We start from the raw sequence: 14792 nt of genomic DNA, 5'->3' as shown, positions 1-14792 counted from the left end.
CCATAAGACAGCTTAGAATGGATGTCCCCAAACGTAAAGTGAGCTGGAAGTACTTACATATAATGCAAAATGTAATAAAATATTTAAGAGTCTTGAAGCATTAAAAAACATGCCCCAGGAATATCTGTTTAATAGTTGCTCCTTTTAAAGCCAATAAAAAAGGAGTGAGGACCGTATATCTTCCACACAAGTGCCTCCTCCGCCCACCTTTGTTAAACAATCGTGTATATTATCTGTGGAGCTGTAACAACAATGAAGTCATACACCACCTGCACCAATCTGATAAGGAAAGCAATGTGTGGTCTGCGTCATGTAGCTGCATTTAGGCCATACAGATTGACACTATTATATTTGCAGATATGTGATGGTGGATGATTCTGTTGGATCAATATGCAAATAAAGGAATACATAGTTCTATATAAAACAATACCAATGACATATTTCTTAAAAATAAAAGTTACTCTTGAGCTGCTTTAAACATTATATTTGCAGCTGGTTCTCTTGAAAAGTGAAATTTTACCCACCCTTAAGTGATTTCTTTAAATCCCTCAGTAGTTCCCAGTAAATGAAATATTTCAAAACACGCACACTTTCCTTGATAGAAACTTCATGTTTATGTAACTGTAGGTGGTGAGTTCCAATGAACATGCTGACCAACCAAAGTCATAGTATCCTGGGTGTGTGGTGTTTTCCACCGTTCCGAATGCTGAACTCCTATGAATATACACGATATCATGGTCATCTTTTTGTAATAGGTGAGCCAGCTCAAGTGGAGTAACTTTCTCAAGAGGACAATCACTCCCTGAGAAGAGTCTGAAGTCCCACCTGCTCTCAGTGTTAGAACCCAACACCCGTTGTGAATTGTTTCATTTAAACAAAGGTCTGCTTCAACATCATACATTTGTTTCCATGATTTTGAGGAAGAAAACAGCATCCTGGGAGTTAAGAATGTATGTATAGGGGCCTGGAGCTAGCTGAACAAAAAGAACTTGCTGCAGAAGCATGAGGACCCGAGCTTGAATTCCCAGCACCTATGTTAAAAGCAAACATACAAAGCAGGATGTGGCATCCTGCACATGTAAGCCCCAATGCCTAGCTCCAGTTTCAGTGTAGAGACCTTGTCTCAAAAATAGTAATAATGAACATAAAAAAATAAGGTGGACAGAGACTGGTAAAGGGAGACATCTGACACCAACCTCTGACCTCTGCACAACACGTAACAGCATGTGCACCTGCCACACGTGTGCACACACACGCACCACACACACACATGCACACACACACACACACGGATACACACACAGAGAGAACATGTGTAACACAACATCAACAATGACATCTTTTTGCAACTAAAATTCACAGTTGAATTTTAGGGAAGACCTGAGTCCAGAAATTATTTCTGAGATGCTCTATGCCCACACTTTTGCTTTCTGTGCGGCTTGCATGTCTACCATGAGTTTTGCAAACACACCGTTGCATGCCTGCAAAGCTGTGGGTTTATTCATGACTTTTTTGTAAGTTATACTGCGAGCCCCGGTGTCACAAGAGTGAAGCTTTGAGCATGATAAGATTCCCTTGGTCTTATATTTTATAGGTGGCAGGGGGTTCTGTGTAGAGCTGCGGAGAGCTGTCATCTTACAGTGCTGAAGGGCTTTGCCACTCAGGAACTCTTGCACGGGAATTGGCTTATCTGACGCTGAAGGTTACCTGCTCTCCAGGGAGGAGAGTAGGGTTGATCCCCTGCCTGTGTGTCAGGTGAGAACTATTTCAGATGAACGCTTGCGTATTTCTTTACCATCTTTCAAATCATCTAGCAGTGCCTATGAAGGGATGGAAAAGAATAGGGGTCAAGGGGACCATATGCAAATTAGCCGATGTTTTGAGTCGCAGAGTGATTTTGTGTTTAATTTTCTAACTGATGATGACTGACGTTGAGTTAGTGCCGTGAGTGAGTTCACTCCTTCAATTCTTATAATTGTGTGAGGTAGACGCTTCATTTTTTTTTCCTGGGAGTGGGGATTGAACCTAGGACCTAAGACTATGCAAGAACTCTCCTACTGTGTGACACCCCCAGCTTGGTAGGTATTAGTTTACAATGAGTTTACAGATGAGAGTGGTAAATAAAACTATTAACAAACACTAGAGCTGGAGCCCGTCTCGGACTACCAGCCTTTGACTCTGCCCTGACCCACCGTGCATGGTGGGGAGCAGGTGCCCGAGAGCTCTCTGAGGACATGCATGAGGAACCCCGGGCTTGTGCTGTAATGTTCCACACCCCTGGCTATTTAACAGTCAGTGCTCAGAGCAGGTACTGACTCATTCAGCCATCCCCCTGCTGATCCACGTGGCCCCATGATTCCACTGCGTGTCATCTTAGAGGCAAAACAAACCCCTGTCCCGATACTATCATTTTAAGATTGTCTTTGCGGAGATCTACATACAAAGCAATGGACCTACTCAAAGCTCACAGCCTGAAGAGTCCTGAGGATTAGCTACACCTGTGTCACCATCCCCACAGTCAGCAGGTCCTTCAGTTCCAAAGGCTGTCTTGGGACCCTCCCCAGTAGGCCAGTTCATTTATTCTCCCTCATCTTCTACGCCAGGAGGCCACTGACCTGCTGTCATTGAAGAGGAAGCTTGTTTGCCCTAAAGTTTCACATAACAGGGGTCACAGAGATGTATTCTCTTGTGCCTGGCTTCTTTAGCTTAGCCACTAGACTGACCTCAAACTCCTGGACTGAAATGATCCTCCTGTCTCAGCTTCCTGACTGAAATGATCCTCCTGTCTCAGCTTCCTGCGTAGCTGGGACTCTGCTTGCTTGGCCCTTGTCCCCGCTTCCCATGGGGTTTCTGTATCGGCATTTCTGTGCTTTATAAATTGACGGGCTGCGTTCTAGCGTGTGGACTTTATCAGGTGATTAGGGTTAGGACCGTGAATTCTGATCTTAACGACCTATTCTTGATATGTTGCTAAATGGTGCAGCCACAGCTTTTGGAACCAGCTGCAGTGATGAAAATATATAAACAGCTGGGTTTTTAGCTTGATTTTTGAGTTCACGATACTAATCTCCCCCCACTCTGGTGTGTGCTCACATATGTTTTGTACAGATGCATGAGCATATGTATGTCTACCTGTAGAGGTCAAGGGGCAGCATTAGATGCAGTTCTTCAGGCTCTATCCCCCTTGCTTCTTGAGACAGGGTCCCTCTTTCGGCTGAGGCTCACCATTAATTTAGGGCTGGCTGATCAGTGAGCCCCAAAGATCCACATGTCTCAGCCTCTGAGATTCTGGGAGTCAGACTCAGGCCTTCATGCTTATGTGGCAAATGCTTTATTGAGTGAACCATCTCTCCAGCCCATGATATTAATCTTAATAAAATTTAAGCGTATATTTATGTCTAGCATTTAAGAAACATTTACCCTACAGAAGATCATTTACTCAGCTGTATGAATACATTTTCATTTCATTCAATATTTGAGTACATTTTGAAGAGCTCAAGATGATCAGATTGCCTGCCTGGTATTCTAAACATTAACTACCAACTTTGTTTTCCCTAAGTGATCTGGTAGACCTGCAGGGAGTGATTACTAGTTAAATAAGACAGTCTTATCTTACTAAGTTCATAGTGAAAAGAAATATTATCTTCCTCCTCCTCCTCCTCTTCTTCCTCTTCTTGCCTTCCTTCTTCTTTTCTAACTAATCTGATATTCTAATCTCAAACGATTTGAACAAAGGAGGTAGTTTTTAAAGGTTCTTTTCTGAGGTTCCAGCAGGTGGCGCTCCACCCACGCTGAAAGAACTCTTGCTTTGCATCCTAAGGGGTTCTTTCTGGGTGGTTTCCCTTCTGCTAACCTTTCCTCAACCACATTTGTTTGGATGACTAAAATCTATTTTGTCCTTGATTATTGGAGCAATACACGGTGTTTGTTAAACTTTTAAGACACAGAAGGAATAATAGAGCATACTTGTGAAGGCCCTTGCTAGTCCTGTGAGATTGCTGTAATAATTCAATATACAATGCATCTTCCAGGCCCTTCTTAGCTTAGACAAAACAATAACTGCATATATAAACAAGAACTTAAATTTGCAAAATTTTAGAACTTAACGTAATTTTAAAAAAGATGCTTGGATTTTGCTGTTTGAGCTCTTACCCCCCCTCCCCCCCTGCATCCCAGCGACTTATTTCCCCTAAGGACATTTTCACAACTTGTGTCTTGCAGAGTGGAGGGCCTTTCACAACTGCGCTGAACCAGGAATCGTGGTCTGGTGGCAGAAGCTGGATTCTCATGAGGTCGTTGTTGTGGCCCCAAATTTGTATTCTCCCCAAATACGTATATTAAAACCCAGTCGCTAGTGTGGTGGCATCACAAAGTGGGACACTTGGGAGGTTCTAATGGCAGAGCCCTCGCAGATGGGACCATGGCTTATGGAACAGAGGTCCCAGGGAGTGGCTTCCATCCCCTACCGTGTGCCCGGGCAGTGGGCCCTGAGCAGACACCCAGTCAGCCTGTTGAGCCGAGAGAAACCAGCTTCTGTCATTTATGCCCCTTCCTGTGGTCTAAAGCATGTTGTCACAGCCGTCCAAGGGGGCTAGGCTGGGTGCTGTGCTAGCTGACTCTCTTCCCAGTGAGGATGCGAATTTCAGACTTCCCATGCCAGGTAGAGACTGGAGAATATCCCAGAGATAGGGTGACAAAAGGACTGGGATGAAATCCCAGCCGTGGGAGCCTCAGTGGGAGAATGTGTGAAATCACCATTTTTAGACAACTGCCCTCCCTTGTAGTATAACCTTGTAGGCATCTGAGATTCTCTGACAACAAAACACAGCAAACAGCATTTTGATCCCTATATATTATATACACTAACCAAATCCACCTCCATGGCTGCCTCCTATGGCCACCTCCCTCCTTCTGCCAAGACAGCTTTGTACTATTTAGGTTAGGGATAGAGTTAAGTTCAATGTTGGGGAGAGTTAGGATTCTGTTGAGTAATATTAGGGGTTGGGGTTGTCCTTGGAGGTCCTGTTCTGTCACTTCCTTCCACATTCAGGTCAGGAGGTGAGACTACCTGAGATCATTATGGAGGCCACCCCAAGAAGTAGATGAAATATAGACAACAGTTGAAAACACAGGGCTAGATGAGGTTAACCAGGGAGTGGGTGTAGAGGGAAGATGGGAGGATGGAGCCCGAGGTTCATAGGGAAAAGCCCTATGAAGAAGCTTCCAGAGGGAGTGGTGTCTCTGAGTCACATTGCAGGGCTGGGGGCATTTCCAAAGGAAGGGAAGGCTGGGAAACCAAGCTATCTCAGGAACAATCATTAGGTTTGCATTGATCAGACCCCTTTGAGGTCCTTCAAGTCTACTATCGCTGGGCTAGTCAGATAATGGGGGCTGAGGATCTTGCTCAGGAACAGACCTAGGACCTCTCTTTGGGTCTGAAAGGTCAGGTTCATCTATGACAGGTGCTGGAAGAGAATACTAAACATAGAGAGATGAGTGCACGCTAGAAGAAGAATCTGAAGCCACTTGTTTAAGTGGCTTAAACATTAAGAGAAAGATGACTTCAGGAAATTGAACACTAAATTCAACCAGCCAAAAAAAAAAAAATGGAGTAACCCTCTGAGATTTTTCTTAGCTGTAGAAGTCTTCCAGGCTTCCTCTCTCCTCTGCCCACTTCGTTATTCCTTACTCATCTTCCCCAGAATTTCTCTATCCCATTTTGCTTCCAGAGAGTGGACAATAAAAGGACACACACTGAGCATTTTGAGGCTGGGCGCACAGCTCAGTAGTAGATCCCTTGCATAGCATCCTGAGATCCTGAGTATTGCGACAAAGAAAACATGCTATTCCCTCCTCTGCCTCAAGTGGGTGCTGTCTAGGGCCAACACTCTCTTGGTTTCTGTTTTTTTATGTAGACTGCACTGGGGAGATGGTACAAGGGGTAAAAAGAGCCTTCGTTCTGCAAACATGAGGAGTTGAATTAGAATCCCCAGCACACACACGAGAAGCAGGCGAGACAACATACAATCCCAGCGCTGTGAGCCAGGGAACTCCCTGGCAAGCCCACCTAGCTCCGTGAGAGGGCCTGTCTCAAGAGGAAGAGCGACAGAGGAAGGAGCCCAATGTTCTGTTCTGGCCTGCACATCCATGGCCGAGGATGCGTGCACCTGCAAGGTCATGTGCACAGGTGGAGACAGAGGCACACAGAGAGGAGCTGCTCAAGATTATGTAACAGAACTAGGATTCGGACCCAGTCTGACTTTGGAGTCCTGGGTCTTCCTCACTGAATCCCACCCTTGTTTTTGTTCAGGGCCTTTGGATTTGACAACCTGGATCAAACCATTGTCTGCTCTGGTTTAGACTTTGGTTACCTTCTATCTCAACCCAGAACCTGACTTCTGTCATTGACTTTGGCTCTGACCCCTTCTCATAAAAAGCCCCACCCTAGGCTTCACCACTCCCAGATAGGAGAAAGGAGAACCAAGCAAGGGAGGTCTCCACCCTTGGATCTTGTTACAGGTATGCGCTCTGTTCTTTTTTCTCTCCACTCCCTGGTTGGCTTCTGAATGAAACATTTAGTTGCCCCGAAATAACTTGATCCCCTCTTCTCCCATGCATCCTTGGACTCCCGTGAGCCCTTTGTCAAAATGTCACCTTGCCTGGTAAATGTCTACCTCTGCCCTCGGACAAGGACTGAGTTTACCGCTGATTCTCCTATCTTCCATTCTACAGGGACTCATTAAGGGTGGAATTAAGTGTATAGGGACTCATTGCCTGTATGAAATAAGGCCCTAGAAAACGAATCGAACAACTGTCCTCTCCTACAGTGGAAATTATAAAATTCCAGCAACCTCAGTGGGCTGGCACGGAGGACAGCCCCTTAAAATAATCTTAATCTACAACTAATTTTTTTTTTTTTTTGGTCTGAGCGCTTGTGTACTTTATTATCAATATCGAAGAAGCGTGTGCCTATGCCCTTGACATTGCTGTTGCAATCAAGGGGCCACACACTTCATTTTATTGCCATTAATCTTTAATCAAAGTTAGTTCTGTTAAAACAATGCTATTCCATCAAAGCTCTTGGATGAAACAAACGGTTCTGGTGACCAGAAAACAGAACCTCCTGGAAAGACTCCAGGAAGGTGTAAAGGTGAAAGGTGAAAGGTGAATGAACAATGAGAAGCAACACAGCCCCGGGGACTTGTAATTGGATATCATTTCAGACATGCTAGCGAGACCCAATCTGAACAGAGAATCCAAAGAAGGGGAAATCGGCCAAAACAGATGCAGCATTAATGTAGCACACGGAAGCCGGAACTTCTAGCTGTAAACTTTGCCTTCCTAAGGAGCCGGGGTGAGGCCTTACATTGCTTCTTCAAGTTCCTGAACTTGAGATGAGACCACTTCGCCATTCACTATCTCCTGCACAACGGTCTTGATTTTTCGAGTTTTATTTGGGTCTAAAGGTGAAACACAGAAAAGGGTAATGATTAGTACTAACCAATTATCAACCCAAAGTTTATTCTTGTTCAGTCTAAGCTTTTCTTCAAACTTAGACTTTCGGGGGTGACTTCCATTCCAAACCCAGTGAGTTTTATTCAGTGGAGATTCATTCATTCAATACTGTCTTGTGCACCAATCAAGATACCCAATCTCTCCTTCCATCTCTCTGTTTCCCCCTTCCTTTCTTTTTCTGTCAGCTCAGGGTCTTGCCAAGTAGCTCGAGCTGGCCTGAAGCTCACTGTCCTCTTTCTTTCAGTCTTCTAAGAGCTGGAATGGCAGGCAAGCACCACCGGGCCTGGAGCATTTCAAAGCATTTTCAAAGTGTGTGTGGTGCTCACCGCACCTCCCTGGAGTGGATTCCCCTTACTTAGCCTGCTGAGAGGTTTAATAAGCTACCCACTGCTCACTTCGCTTCAGGAAAGACACTGATGGGTCCCCTGCTCAGAACACAACTACATCAAAAGCTAATTCTGCTCAGCCCTTAATGAGATCTCACAGTTCAGTCATTAATGAGTGGGATTCCGACTTGTTTTTAACGATTCTTATCTCTGTACCTTTCGAGGAGTCGACTGAAGGTGTCTGACTCTGAGGTTTGGAGACAGTGAGGGACGAACTCTCAACAAAACCGTCGCTGTAAAGAAAACAAAGGCGGGGCTCACGTGATTGCTGGGTAAGGAGAATCTGCTGTTGAAGCTTAAACATTAAGGATGTCTATACCACTATGCAGAAAATAGAGATGCTACTACAAGTTTCTTGGCTGAATGATGCACCATGAGGGTAACCAGTTGGGTCAACACACATTTGTTTCTAAACCCCTACAGTAGACTCTGAGGGGAGGCAACTTTGTCTCAGAAATCAGCTTTCTTGGTTTACAATTTGGAGTAGTATTTCCCCTCCACATCAAGCTGCTACTGTTTCTGACGGGCTTGCTCCTGTGGGACGGAGGTGGTCCAGATGGATACTATTGATGTGCCGTCCCTAGCATCAGGCCATCAGATGGATCTTCTGGGACATGTAAGTGTTCCTTTACAATGTCTTTGTCCACTGCAGCATTTTATTAATTAGTTTTGAGCAATAGAATGACTAGATAATTTTGTGTAGTATTTAATAAACTCTAGGTATGTGTTTTCTAGATTTGTTGTTTTATCCTTTCTTCCTCTTTAAAAATAATCTTTATGTGTGTGTATGATGTGTGTGTGTTGTGCACATGTATGTGCTTTCATGTTCATGTGTGTAGGTGTAAAGGTGTGTTTGCCACTTCATACATGGATGTCAGATACACCCCAGGTTGGTCCTGGATTACACCTTGTTTGAGACACACTGGGCCACAAACTTCTGGGGATATTCCTGTCTCCACCTTCTGTTTTCAGTAGGAGAGATGAAATTAGAGACATACGTGGGTTTGGGGGTTCTGGACTCAGTTCTTCACATTTGCAAACTCTTTACCCTCTGAGCTACTCACCAGCCCACCTCTGCTTCTTGGAGACGATCTTACTATATAGATGTAGACCAGGTTGGTCTGGAACTTTAGGCTCCTGCTGCCTCAGCCTTCCATGTGCTGGGCTTATTGGCAAGAACTGTTCCTTGTTTAATCTACTACAGACCTCCCATTGCAGAAAAAAAAAAAAACACCGAAAACAAAACAAAAAACAAAACCAGTCTGCGGCAGGAGACTACTGCCCATCAGTCCCTGCGATATTTCCAACCTCACTGCCTGTCGTCTGCTCACCCTTGGGCCTCCCCATCCAGCAGCCGGCGGTAGGTCTCAATCTCCATCTCCAGGCGGGCCTTGACGCCCAGCAGCCGCTGGTGGTCGGCGTTCTGGCGCTCTGCATCCGCCCGCAACTGTTGGAGTTGCTCCTCCAGGTTGCCTATCAGCTGCTGCACCTGAGACAGCTGGCAGCAGTAACCGCCCTCGGTTTCAGCCAGTGAGTTTTCCAGGGACTTCTTCTGCAAATGGGAGAGACAGAGAGCAGTGGGAGGGTCTGAAGACAAGATGACAGCCCACGGTCCCACATATGGTGGGCGCAACATTTTCCGTGGAAGTTTAAGATTGCGTTGTCTCGCCCCCGCGTGGTGTCCTACCGTGGCGAGCTGGGATTGAAGTTCAATCTCCAGGTTCTGCACCATGCGCCTCAGGTCGGTGATCTCGCTCTTGCTGGACTGGAGCTGCTCCGTGTTGCTGGTGATCTCTTTCCTGAGCTCTGCGCTCTGCAACAGCCAAGCGGGTGGATGGGTGAGCTCTGTGCTGGCTTAAAGGGCTTTCTGGGAACGCACCGAATCTCTGTCTTGGTGTTACCTTTTCAAGGAACCAGGCCTCTGCGTCTTTCCGATTTTGGTCGGCCATGGTTTCATACTGGGTCCTCATTTCATTGAGGACCTTGGTGAGGTCTATCCCAGGTGCAGCATCCATTTCTACATGGACCTCACCTGGACCACCTGCCTGGAAACTTCGGAGTTCCTAGGGACAGTAAGGGAGAGAGAAGGATGTAGAAGTTCACGTGGCCCCCAGGTACTTTTGCTTTCTGGGGTCTCTTCCTCCATGATAATAATAAAACTTTATTTTTGACTGAGTTGTTATAAAAACAAAATATTAATGCAAGACACCAGTACATTTTTAAACTTGAAAACCCATTTTTTTCTTCTGATTAAGAGAAACGAACAGAAACCAAGATGGTTTCACAGGTTTCTTTAATGACCATGTTCTGTGCCCGTGTTTGTTGGCTCTGCTTCTTGAATACCCACTTCCTATAATTAAAGAAAAGAAAGGGGCCTGGTGTCCAGGTTGCTCCGGCAACTGCTGCAAAGCTAGGGCTGCAAGGGGTACCCGGTTTCACAGTCATGGAGAATCCAGCAGAAACTTCCTTAGAAGCCCATTGCCAGCATCCCTTCCTCCTTTCCATGCCCCAGCCTCTGATGCGCACATCAGAGTTCCATATGATGTCAGACTGGTTATATTTCTCTAGCATGTGTGGCACGCATATTATCTGTAGAGTTTTGTTTTAGTTTTTAGAATACTCCATTTAAAATTCCTGCCAATTGCTTAATGGAAGCAATAGAATCAGAATACTCTTTGCCATCCTGAGTCTAATACTCTAATCTAGTAAAACTTAATAAAGAATACTATAACACACACACACACAAACATGTGCACGAGCGAGAAAGAGAGAGAGGGAGAGAGGGAGGGTAGGGCATGTGTGTGGGGGCTTGGGGGTGCACATACAAGAACACCAAAACTAATAGTCATTTTAACACAGACAGAGGTAATATATTTTCTAGCTTTGTTAATTCAAAATTGTAATTTTTGGGTCTGGGAGGAAAGAAAAGCTATTTCTGACCTCCTCATGGTTCTTCTTCATGTAGGCCAGCTCTTCAGTCAGGTTCTCTGTCTGCGCCTCCAGGTCAGCTCTGGCCAGGGTTAACTCGTCCAGCACCCTGCGCAGTCCATTGATGTCGGCCTCCACGGTCTGATGCAGTGCCAGCTCATTCTCATACCTGAAAACCAAGTGCCACAGTTTAGGTAGTCAGCATTAACACACCATTGCCACGGGGCTCTGGACATCTTCAGGGCTAGTGATGTATGGATCTGTGCACGGAGAGTCAGACACGGTGGCGCATATCTGGAATCCTAGGACTTGGGAAGTGGAGGCAGAAAGATCATGAGTTCAAGGTCATTTCCAGCTACATGGTGAATTCTAGACCAGCCTGAGATGCACGAGACCCTAAAAAACAGGAGGGAAAATAGTGCATTAAGAGCATATGATGCAGTTTTTGATTTTTGTGGCCTTTCTTCTTCATGTGTGTATGATTGCTTACTGCTCATCGGGAGAAGAGAAGAAAAACGAAGACTTACGAGACACTAACATTCCCCAACAGTGACTCTTGCACCCCAGGGAGAAGTTTCCCCGTGGTTTGACTTTCTAACAATATCCTAAAACTAGGTGTGATAAACTAATAGTTACTCTTTTTTTCTTCTTTGTGAGTGGCTTTAAACCTTGATGTTTTGTTAGTAGCTTTTGTTGGGCTTTCACAAGTTCAGGACTACGGTCATTACAACTTCCTGTGGGGGCATTTTGTAATACAGAAAGGAAATTAGTTTGTTTTCCCTCTGTGTATGAGGGTGAGGCATGGGAAAGGAGTTGGGACATAAAAATAAATGCGTGGTAAGCTTTCTGTTGTATGTGTCATCAGGGAAACAATCGCTCCATTTAACCCCTTGGCAAAAAATATTATTCATTCATTTTGATACATTGAAAATTCAGGTTTAAACATAGGTACAGTTATCGTGCTGAATTATGAGTCATTCCAAAGAGATGGTTCGTAGCTCCAGGTGGAAGCTACTTATACTTTAAAGCTGTATAAGGTGAACTGTTGGCCTTTCGGTGCTTCTTAAAGTGTCACGTGGATGTGAGAGAGCCCTGGAGGTGAGGAGCGTGTGGACTCGAGCTAACTCCTCTGCTGTCACTGGAGGCAGGAAGTGGGGTGTGGGAGGAAGGGCGAGTTGCCTAGCATGGGTGTAACAGACTCACTTCATCCTGAAGTCCTCGGCAGCCAGCCTTGCGTTGTCAATCTGCAAGAGGACCTGGGCGTTCCCAACGCTGGCAGACATGATCTGGAAGAGTAACGGGAGACGCACGAAAACAGAGCCCTAAAGTACTGGTAGTTCCCAAACGTCGTTTGGGACGTTAAGAGCAAATGGCGATGCTAAAGACTTTTCTCCCTTCGTTCAAACTCTTTATTTTGAAACCACTTTCCTCTCATTTTCAAGTAGTAAGCTTCTAGATGGCTTTTCATACATCTTTAGTTTTGATTGCTCTTCCCTCCCCACCCCTGTCTTTCCCTCCATCTCAACCTCATCCTTGTTTAAAGTTTATAAGGCCAGCATCCCCTTCTACTTTCTTATCATATATGTTTTATTACATCTCCCTTAAGCACCTCCTCCCTACAACGGCTCCTCTCTTGCTTTCTACCTCTGCAGGTACTCACTGCAACTCAAACATAGAACTCTAAACATCCCAAACTAGAACCCACGTCAAAAAGAGAAGAGATGGCATTTGGCTTTCTGGGTTTCAGTTGCCGCACTCAGTATAAAGTCCTCAGTTCCGTTTTCCTAAGACAAAGGCTGTGGCTGTAGCTCAATGAGAGAAAACATGGCCACATGCCCGAAGCCCCGTGTTTGCTCCTCAGCACCATAATAAAAAAAAAATAACAAAACAAAATTCCTGAAAGGGTTCAATACGGCTTCATTTTAAAAGCAAATGTCTTGCTAAAATAATGTCTAAAAGTTAAGCAATGTACATTTCTTTTAGGAAGACTGAGGAAGTACAGCCATTTTATGATGAACAGAGCTGCACTTCCTGAGAGGAGAAAATTCTCCAAGTACAATCTAGTTAAAAGAAATCTGAGTTAAGAGAATTTATTAGTATAGAATATTGTAATAATGTTTTGAAAAGGTTTCTAAAGCCCTCCCCCTTACCTTGTTCTTTAAGTCTTCAATCAGTGGGTAATATTTGCTGTAGTCACCCTGGGGCCCAGAGCCTTCAGTCCTTCGTGTTTCATACCACTCTCGAATTTTGCTTTCCAGTTCCGCATTAGCCTCCTCTAGAGCGCGAACCTTGCCCAGGTAGGAAGCTAGTCTATCGTTCAGATTTTGCATTGTTTCTTTTTCAGAACCCGAAAGAAGCCCTCCGTCATTGTCAGAGAGGATACACAGAGACCCGCCACCAGAGCTTTTCCCTAGTCCCATCCCCAGCCCTCCCAAGCCACCTCCCAGAGGTCCACCCAAGGCAGTGGCAAGCCCGGGTAAGGAGCCTGCAGAGCCACCGCTAAAGCCAGAACTGGAGCCAAACATGGATGCAGCAGAAATGAGCCCGCCACAGCCAACTCCAAAGCCAGAGGCCATTCCCCCATAGCCACAGGCAATACTAGAAGCAGATGCACCCCAAGGTCTGCCTGCCGCCCCGTTCTGTGAGGATGACCTCCTGGACAGTCCAGAGGTGCAGACCGAAAGCGACATGGCGTGGCTGGAGAGCGAGTTTGGCAAGGTGGTGACCCCAGAGAGGTGTAATGCTGGTATACCAGAAGGGTCATGTCTTTATAGGCTGTGAGGTGGGTGTTGCGGTTGAAGCCTTTAACCACTGCATTCCAGCTAGGATGCCCACCCCCACTCTAGCTAGCCAGCTCAGTGGGTATGTGATTTTATGCATCATGAAAATTCACTGATATAGCTATAATTGAATGATCATTTCCAGTAGATATCTGTCACACACATAAGGAGGCTGGGTGGAGCAGTTAGACTGTCGTAAAGGATCTGTCACCTTCCATTGTTTCCCTGCCTGTGTTCTCAGCACTGCCAGAGTCTCCCAGACACCAGGAAGATGACAGATGGAGTACTTAGGGACCCTTCCAAAGCCTCACGCTTCCTGAAGCACTTCCCCCCTCTTCCCTGTCTAGCTCCTTTGGAAATACAATTTAGCCAATTAAGCTTGCGGTTCTTTCGGGAGAAGCAGTTTCAGGGGCAGATGAGGAAGGTGGGAAGCCAATACTTTTTCTCGGTAGATACTAGAATTTTAGCTTTTAAGATTATAAAACCAGTTGCTGTTAGGATGCTTCACGGTCCTTGTTTTTCTGACCCTGGGAAGCAGAGCAGTTGATCATGGGAAAGTGTTGTTCGGAAGTCGAACGTTACAGTTACATCAGAATTGTCCTTAGTCAATCACAGGACTTTTGGCCGGATGCTCACTGCTGTTCCTTCAATGGCATCACCTGTGGGAATTTTGTAATACGTGTGCTGACTGGATGGATTGTGTGTCACCCAGGTCTTTCCACCATCACCAATATGCACAAAGAAAAAAAAAACACTGTTCAAAATAAGAAACGGTTAAGATTCTATGCTTTGGGAGCCAGTGAGCCATTGCAGTTCAGTGCTCCAAGGAAGAGGGGTGCATTTTTGCAGCATAGAACAAGCTATGGAAGACTGGCTTGTTAAAGCTCTGGGAAGCACAATCCTAAAATTTTATCCAGGGGTTGGAGAGATTAAGAACACTTGCTATTCTTCCAGAGGACCTGAGTTCAGTTCCCTGTACGTACTCACATGGCAGCTCACAACTGTCTAATTCCAGCTCCTGGGGATCTAATACTTGCAGTTTCAGTGGGCACCAGCAATCATCCTCACATACCCACCTGCACACACACAGCCATGCATTATTAAAGCTAATAAAAATATTTTTTAAATCTGGTGTCGTCATTTTTAAATACTGACATTTCTGTTACACTTTGATAATATTTTT

The 14792-nt window shown here is 45.3% G+C and overlaps 1 protein-coding gene across 1 annotated transcript; it reads right to left on the bottom strand.

Moving 5' to 3' along the window:
- Window positions 1–7006: 7006 nt before the first annotated feature.
- On the bottom strand, window positions 7007–13593 carry Krt12 (keratin 12). The gene is made up of 8 exons (XM_048450610.3): window positions 12980–13593; window positions 12033–12115; window positions 10842–10998; window positions 9803–9964; window positions 9589–9714; window positions 9233–9453; window positions 8058–8134; window positions 7007–7460 (listed from the first exon to the last, which is right to left on the bottom strand). Exons 1-8 carry the CDS (start codon window positions 13517–13519, stop codon window positions 7363–7365), a joined length of 1464 nt encoding a protein of 487 aa, XP_048306567.3. The 5' UTR covers window positions 13520–13593; the 3' UTR covers window positions 7007–7362.
- Window positions 13594–14792: the final 1199 nt, after the last annotated feature.

The sequence above is a fragment of the Myodes glareolus genome, chromosome 9, assembly GCF_982192425.1.
Source record: "Myodes glareolus chromosome 9, mMyoGla1.1, whole genome shotgun sequence".
Lineage (NCBI taxonomy): Eukaryota > Metazoa > Chordata > Mammalia > Rodentia > Cricetidae > Myodes > Myodes glareolus.
The sequence above is the reverse complement of the archived record's forward strand: the minus strand, read 5'-3'. Positions and strand labels throughout refer to the sequence as shown.

Bases quoted from the DNA above. Each gene is read 5' to 3' on its own strand.
- Krt12 (XM_048450610.3), bottom strand. From the start codon at position 13,519: ATGTCGCTTTCGGTCTGCACCTCTGGACTGTCCAGGAGGTCATCCTCA. The intron at 8,135-9,232 runs GTGAGCAGACGA...TTTTCTTTACAG, and splicing joins CTGGATGGGGAGGCCCAAGG to CGACGGTTTTGTTGAGAGTT. The intron at 7,461-8,057 runs GTACAGAGATAA...TTTCACCTTTAG, and splicing joins TTCAGTCGACTCCTCGAAAG to ACCCAAATAAAACTCGAAAA.